This window comes from Syngnathus leptorhynchus, chromosome 5 (assembly GCF_054491065.1).
Source record: "Syngnathus leptorhynchus isolate UIUO chromosome 5, UIUO_Slep, whole genome shotgun sequence".
NCBI lineage: Eukaryota > Metazoa > Chordata > Actinopteri > Syngnathiformes > Syngnathidae > Syngnathus > Syngnathus leptorhynchus.
Window position 1 is genome coordinate 12,086,173 of NC_141199.1, and position 8,112 is coordinate 12,094,284.

Below are 8,112 nucleotides of genomic sequence, written 5' to 3' on the forward strand. Positions count from 1 at the left end.
CCAAAGTGCCCCTGCGAGACTGAAATGTGGGCAAAATAATAGGGTCAATTCTCGCGAGATTGCAACGGTGAATGGATTTAAAAACTGGCGGTAGTGTTGCGTTCACGATCAAGTCGGAAAGGTAATTGAACTTCCTAAGACTGACGATAAATATGTTGAAAATATATCGTCGATTACTTCATTAAGTTCGTGAGTATTTTGTAGCGTCTTTGGTTGAACTTATTTGGACTTAGACGGGCCATGGTGTTTTTCTCTGGGTTTTTTTTCCCGTGAGTTTAGCGGGTTGCTGCGGTAGCTAACGATACACTGGGAACAAAACTACTGACAGCAAAAGTCGACTAGGGGTAAACAAAGAGAATCCTGTACACACACTTGTCTGGAATTGATCGGTTGGTGTTGTCGTCTGTAAAGGTAAATACTATGGCCGCGGACAACGAAATAGACGTCAAGGATGCGTTTCAGTGCGCCCAAAAGGGCCACAGCAACAAGGCGAAGCTGGTGGCGAGCCTGAAGAACCGCTACAACAAAGTGAGTCCTAACCAAATGTTGTTGAAAGTTCTGAATACGTATCTATTTGCTACTTTACTCAATGTCCCTCTTTCTTCTCTGTCAGCTGGAGGACAAGACCTTATTCCACGAAGAGTTTATCAGCTACCTGAAACATGCCATGATTGTCTACAAGCGTGAGCCCACAGTGGAAAATGTCATCGAGTTTGCAGTCAGATTCACCACAAGTTTCCAGACTCCACCGAAAACTGATGAAGATCAAAAGGAGGAAGATGAGGAAGACGATCATCCATTTTTGAGTTTCCTTTTTAACTTCTTGCTGGAGGTACATATACACACGTAATCGTATCCAATTAAAACACTGCTTTAAGTTGCCTGGATATGGACGTCTAAAGGTCAACTGCCCTAAAAGTGCTAAAATTACTGTGAGGAAATATCAGCTCTAGCGTACCGTAATGAGAACAAGCATGATAGAAGATGGATGGATGGATGGATGGATCTGACTCACTCTGATTAGTTTGTCTGTGTACAGTACGACACTCATAATCTTTCCCCATCCTGCCTGTTTGTCTTTTGTCTGTACTAATGCAATCTCCTTCTTGTGTACCTCCTCTCAGTCTCATAAGGCGAACAGCCATGCGGTGCGCTTCCGCGTGTGCCAACTCATCAACAAGCTGCTCGGCAGTATGGCGGAGAACGCTCAGATCGACGACGATCTCTTCGATAGCATCCATCAAGCCATGCTGGTCCGTGTCACTGACAAGTTTCCCAATGTGCGCATCCAGGCCGCCTTGGCCATGACCCGACTGCAGCAGCCAACTGATCCTGATTGTCCCACCCTCAATGGTGTGTAACTCCAGAGGAGTTTATCCATTGATTTCTTTTTTTTTTTTAATAAAATTTGAGACAACACACCGAACAGAGGGTCATGTGTAACGGACATCAGATTGAAAGATGGAATAGTGTAGAATTTATAAATAGCCTTGTAATATGTAATTTACACAATACATCGTAAAAGTCATGGCAAGGTTGGTTTAGCCTGCCAACTAACAAAAAAAAAAAAAGAACAGCGATAAGTAGAGTATTATGAAGGTGAAACAACAAATCTAAGCCCTTTTGCCTGCTACTGTCTATATCAATTCTCCCTTTTCTCCCTTTTTTCAGCTTACATGCTGATTCTGGAAAACGACACCAATGCAGAGGTGCGACGGGCTGTCCTCTCCTGCATTGCCATGTGTCCTCGTACCCTCCCAAGAGTACTCAAACGCACCCGTGATGTGAAAGAAAATGTCCGCAAACAAGCCTACCAGGTAGCCATCTATGCACTCGCGTACGCTTGTGTGTGTGTTTTGCAACATTTGAATATATGTTTCATTTGTGATTACAATCTTTTAAGGTTCTGGCTGACAAGGTTCACGTTAGAGCTCTATCCATTGCACAAAGAGTGAGTTTACTAGAGCAGGGACTCCACGACACATCAGGTAACAACGGTTTATAATCATTGCAGTTTCCATTTCAAACCGAGCTTAAAATAATTATCTCCGACCTGTTGCATGTTTTGTAGAAGCAGCAAAAGAGGTGGTTTGCACCAGTCTACTACCTGCCTGGCTCCTTCGACTGGATGGAAATGTCGTGGAGCTTCTCCACAAGCTTGATGTGGAGAATTGTGCCGAAACAGCTTTGGAAATGCTGACTGCCATTTTCAAAGGCATGGACGCTGATGATCTGCTGCAGAACAGAATTCAGTTGAACAACAGGTACACTTAGTCAACTTGCATTTTCTGCCTTTTGAATGGCGAAATCATGATTGAATGTTTGCGTGTTTAAACAGGAAACTGATCCCAGTGGAGTGCCTGACGTGCGAGAATGTTCTTTACTGGCGAGCTCTGTGCAAGTTCATCAAGGAGAAAGGCGACGACGGTGACGAAATGTTGGAGCAGGTCTTGCCGGATGCTGCCACTTACGCCGAGTACCTCTACGAGTATGAGAGACAATACATATAAAAATTTAGGGCCCAGTCGATCGTGGTCCGTGAGTCTTCGCCCAAATGCCCACTGTTTGCTAAATGTTGCTCTTTGGAGGTAGTAGCCATTGCTGTTTTCTAACTCACTTGTGACACGATGCAGGTATCTGAAGGTGGTTCCGGAGCTGTCAGAGGAGCAGAGAGCAGACTTGACCCAGCTGGAGTTGGTTATGACCAAGGATTTTATCTCTCAGCAGCTCATCCATCTCATCGGCTGCCTGGACACCAACGAGGAGGGTGGCAGGTAAGAAAGACGCCTCAGCGAAACGATGCGTTTTTGTCTTTTGAGCAAAGCTGGACTACCTTGTTGCTAATATCGATTCATCGTTACAGGAAGCGAGTTCTGGCTGTGCTGCAGGATATGTTGGCCCTGCCGCAGACGCCCTCCTCGCTGATTCCCTTGCTCACCGAGAAGCTCCTCACACTCGTGTTCGATGACCAACGACGCATTCAGACTGTGAGATACATTTCTGTCATGCATCTTGGCCTCGCTGTTAGCCATTCTGTGAACGTTTAAAGTCAAACATCTTTTAGAGGATACAACACTTAGCACAGCGTAATCACACGAGAGACATTTGATCTCTTTTTTTTTTTTTTTTATGGTCATGTATTTTTCTTTTTTTCAGAACACCCCTTCTAACATGTTGACTTTTTTGTTTAGCGCATGACTTGATCACATCATAGTGTCGATGGGTGATTATTAACAACAATTTTGAATTCATCTGTCAGAATGATGCCTTTATTTGGGCCATTTGAGCAGTTTAAAAGTTAATTTAGTTATGTTTCTTCAACATTTATCTGTCTTGATTCATTCATTGTTCAAACATCTGTAACACAACAATGGAAAAAGTTCAACATTTACTGGAGAGAATTTGAGTCAAATTTCATATATCAAAAGAACAAATGGAATTGGTACTCGAGTGAGTACTTGTATTGGTATCGGTCTGAAAAAAGTGGTATTGAACAGCCCTGGTAAAAAGGGGACACTTTTGCAGCAGCAAAAGCCTACCACTGTTTTTTATCCCAAAAATGACTGTGATAACCGTGTGTCTCACACTAAGAGCGAATCTTAATTTGCCTGTCTACAGGTGGCAGAAATAATCTCGGATATGCGGGCGCCAATCTCAGAAGCAAGTCAGCCGGTGGACGAGAACGTCAGCCGTCGCCAGCAAGTTCAGGTGGGAACATGCCCAAAATCCTCCTCCAAATGTTCTCTTTCCATCCAACAGATGGCTGTTATTTATTTGAACGGGCAAAGTGATTCAAGTTGGATATAATATGTATGCAGAGCTGCTCTCTGTTTACTTGAATAAATAGAAAGTCTTGTTTTTTTTTCTCATATTCTTCCATCAGTGAGAACCTCTCAGGATTTATGCTCATTGCTTGCATCTTAATCTCAATCAGCATCCTTTGCTCCCATCTGCTACATGCAGCTGCCCCCCCCCCCCCCTCTCCACTGTATCCCTTCATTCAGCCATCTTTTGTACCCCTGAAATCCTTTTTCATATCATCAGCCCCTCTCCATTCACACGGGTTGAAGATGATCCATGGTATGATGTAATACAGCTGATCTTTAAATCTCAAATCTCCTTAATTGTCACATTGAATTCTCAGGCCTTATACTTGCTCCTCCATGTCCCGTTTAGCTAGCAGAGGTGAAGGTGAGAATCATGGAAGCTAAGCAAGCCCTAGAGGAGAGCATCGCCGCTCAGGACTTTGGCCGCGCCGCCGAGTTGAAGGAGTCCATCACAGAGCTGGAGAACCAGCGCAACAAGGTCCTCGAGGAGATCTCAGCGATCGCCCAACCAACTAACACCGAGATCCGCACTGAGAAGGTATTTATTTTCTTTTCAAGCAGGACGCCGCTGTCAAAAGAAATCTGATATATGCAGAAGACGACCATTTAACAGAACCATTGTGTTTTTTCCTTTGTCTAGAACGACCCTGAGACTCTGTTGAGGTGTCTGACAATGTGTGCTGAGCTGCTCAAGCAGATGAAAACCAAGAATCGAATCAGCCCCACCATAAGCGCCTTAATGTCCTCACTGGTATGAACAACCGTCTCAACGGCCTTGACAGTATTACCGTTCGTGACCCTTATGACTTTTCAACTGTACATGTCATTGGTTGCAACTTAGATGAGTGTATGACTATTAAATTTATACATGGGGAACACTTTGAGTGGTTTGATAGATTTCTGGTTGAATTGACTTTTCTTTTTTTTACCCTGTCAGATCCTGCCTAGCATCGCAAGTGCTCACCCCACTGTCCGCAGCATGGCCGTGGTTTGTCTGGGCACATGCGCTCTACACAGCAAGGAGCTTGCCAACACCCACATGGTCCTTCTGCTACAGGTAATGCAAACTCAATTTTTTTCTGAAGTAAGCACAAAGAAACACTTCAAATTTACCATTTCACAATTTATTAGCGCTATATCATATTAGATCGTTTTTTTTTTTTTGTGTGTGCGTGTGTTAGGACAGTAAAGGCAGGGTTTCAATGACCAAGGTGTCTTCTGGGTTAGAAAAAATAACCACTAAAATAACTATAAAAATAAAATAACTATATTATATAATTAATACTGTATTTAATTAATTGCCAGTAATTATTGGTGGAAAGCTTAAAATAGCATGATGCAGCTTCTTTTAAGAATTTGTGTGTCAGCTCTTTTGTTACAGCTACATTGCAGCATTTTTGCAGGCTCTCTGTTAAAGAGGCAACAACCCAAAAAAATTAAATACAACTGCACTTTCTCTTTTTAGATCGCCCAACTCGATGAGGTCAAGATTCGCATCAGCGCTCTGCGAGCAGTTATCGACCTGCTTTTGCTGTTCGGCTTCCAGCTGTTCTCTGAAAGTAGCAGCGGTCAGAAGACTCAGCTGCCAGGGTCACCGGACCGGGGGGAGGAGGAGCAGGAGGATGAGAAAAAAGTGGCAGCACAGAAGGAGAAGGACACCGCTCAGAGCATTTTGGTGATGCTGTCAGAGCTCCTAGACAGTGAGGTCAGCCTGCACACGTGATACTTTGAGTACTGGTCCTTCATTTGAACACTTTTTTCAGCATGTAAATATTGTCCTAAATGTTACATGCAGATGTCTGAACTGCGTACGGAGACAGCTCAGGGTCTGGCCAAACTGATGTACATGGGACGCATTTCCAGTCCCAAGATCCTGTCACGCCTGATTCTGCTGTGGTATAACCCAGTCACTGAGGACGACGTCCGTCTTCGACGCTGCCTGGGTGTCTTTTTCCAGCTCTATGCCCGCGAGAGCAGGTCGGAAAAAAATACCCTCACTTTCTGAATTACTTTTACTTGTACAGTGGAATCTCAGTTTTCATATGCCTTAGTTTTGTACGATTAGGTTTTTGAATTTGAAAAAAAATGAATCTCATGTGAAATCACAATTTCTGGAAAGAGGGACACATAATGGCAACTTGAAAATTGTTCAGCCTCTCGTGTGGGTAGTTTGTTTAAATGTGTGCCTGGAGTTATCTGGAAGAGGCGCCACCACACCAGCGACACTAACAAGCATGGCCCTTGTGTTTTTTTTTTTTTTTTTTTAATTATTATTAGAGCCCACCAGGAAGTTGTGGAGGAGAGTTTCCTTCCAACCATGCGTACGCTGATGAATGCCCCCGCCACTTCTCCATTAGCTGAGGTGGACGTTAGCAACGTGGTGAAGCTTTTTGTGGAACTGACCCGTCCAAGTTCCCTCATGAAGCCTTCTGCCAACACCGAGGTTAGCAATCGCTCACTCACATAAACTCAAAGTTCCTCGCTGACACGTTTGTCGAGTAGAAAAAGAGGCGTGTTCTTGTTTTTCTTTTAACCTACACCTCCGCTCCCTATTAGAATCAGAGACTTGAAAAATATAATCTATTCATGTGTACAATATGCCCAGGAGGTACAGCTCTTCATATTGTATCGATGAGCTCATCTGCCCAATGACAAGAGACTTGACGAGTGCGGTTATGTGACTTTAGGAAGTGAGCGTCCACGACTACTTGGCGGTGCGCATGTGCAGTGAGATGCTGCTGGATCCGACTGCTCCCGAGGTGCGCCTCTACGCCAAGACGCTAAGCTACCTGGAGCTAGCCGGCGACGAGATAGTCAGGGAGGACCTGCTGTCACTTTTGCAACAGCTCGTCCAGGTACAAAAGCACAGCCGTTGACTTCTTCCACATCGGCTCCGATTTAAACTTTCAATTTCTAAACCGCGCTGGTCCGTTCCAGGTGGTGAAGGACCGCGTCTGCCTCCGTGCCTTGGAGAAGATGATTTCTCAACTGGGGGCTTCGAAAGAGCAAGCCGAGCTCGTCAACGCCTCAGCGCTGCAGCCGCTTGATGTCAATGCGGACGGTACAAAATGCAAACACAAACATTTTGTCTCCACCGTGCGCTTACGTCACATTTATGAAAATTCTTCTCGTAAGAGGATTATGTTTTTATTTCCAACATGTTGGTAAGCGGATTAAAAAAAATGCCCTACCACGTGGCAAAAAAAGGGGACTGACCCATTGAACTCTACAGAATAACAATGTTGTTTCTTCAGAAAGTGTAGCCGACGAGCCATTGAAGGCAGCCAAGAGAGGGAGAAAAGGTAATGCGGCCTGTAATTTCACGTTGTACTGCTTCCAGCCGCTCAACGTTGTGAGGTAACTTGACTCGTGTGTGCAGGTCAAAGGAAGGTCTCAACTGCCAAAGGAGGCAAAAAGCCCAGCAGAAAAGCAGAGTCCTCAGAGGAAAGGTGAGACTTTTTATTTATTTTTTTCTAAATCATTCAAATAATCATATCATACATTGTTTATTTTTCCTTTTTTTTTTTTTTTTTCCTTAAGCAGCGATGGAGAAAATGTTCCCGACTCAGTTCCTGCTACGCGACCTTCTCGTAGGGCCAAGATTGCAGCTATAGAGAAAACAAAATTGGATCTTAATCCACTCCTCAACCAGGAGGCCAATCTTTCTTAACTATTTCCCGTAAAGTTGGCTACTGTTGAATTATTCCCCAAGCCCTCCCAAAATACAGCAGGCAAGGGCACATTTTAAATATATATAATCTTATGAGCTTGCATTTGCTAATTTGTAACTGTTTTTACAATAAAGGTCTGATCTGTGTAGATTGCCTTTATTTTATTTGAGATCTTGAGACTCACCACAATGGTTAAATACTTAATATATACATTGTTCCCCCTGCTATATTCTAGTTAATCTTCATGTACCTCACTCCAACTTTATGGCAAAATTTGTTTAGGATACATATCAATATATGGACAGACGTGCAGTCTATAATGATTTAAAAGATAGATATTGATTAGGTACTGAATTTATGTCATCTACTGAACAAACGTAAAGGCTAAAAATAAGTATAAAGTTATGAACATTTTAATAGTCATAAGGAATTTTGTCTTGATGGTACCACTTGTACACTCGTTATTAAGAGTTATAACGCACCGCTTTGCTGGGCGGAGGGATATGTGACACGGTCAATGATAAGAAAAGTGGTGTGTTGATCGCATATCTGTCTGCCAGGCAAATAGTGCCACACAATTGACGCAAACAAGAGACAAAACGAGATCGAGACGG

General features: G+C 43.6%; 1 protein-coding gene across 4 annotated transcripts; it reads left to right on the top strand.

The window, feature by feature from the left end:
- Positions 1-19: 19 nt before the first annotated feature.
- On the top strand, positions 20-7,638 carry ncapg (non-SMC condensin I complex, subunit G). Of its 4 annotated transcripts, none has more exons than XM_085913013.1 (22): positions 20-121; positions 412-528; positions 614-832; positions 1,125-1,353; positions 1,672-1,817; positions 1,904-1,988; positions 2,072-2,264; positions 2,339-2,488; positions 2,634-2,774; positions 2,864-2,987; positions 3,619-3,708; positions 4,177-4,365; positions 4,468-4,578; positions 4,765-4,884; positions 5,293-5,532; positions 5,623-5,804; positions 6,105-6,270; positions 6,515-6,682; positions 6,765-6,888; positions 7,082-7,129; positions 7,207-7,276; positions 7,368-7,638. In XM_085913013.1, exons 2-22 carry the CDS (start codon positions 421-423, stop codon positions 7,495-7,497), a joined length of 3,033 nt encoding a protein of 1,010 aa, XP_085769139.1. In that variant the 5' UTR covers positions 20-121; positions 412-420; the 3' UTR covers positions 7,498-7,638. The 4 variants fall into 4 exon arrangements, with proteins under 4 accessions (XP_085769139.1, XP_085769138.1, XP_085769141.1 ...); XM_085913012.1 differs by having other exon boundaries at positions 85-344; XM_085913014.1 differs by having other exon boundaries at positions 96-189.
- Positions 7,639-8,112: the final 474 nt, after the last annotated feature.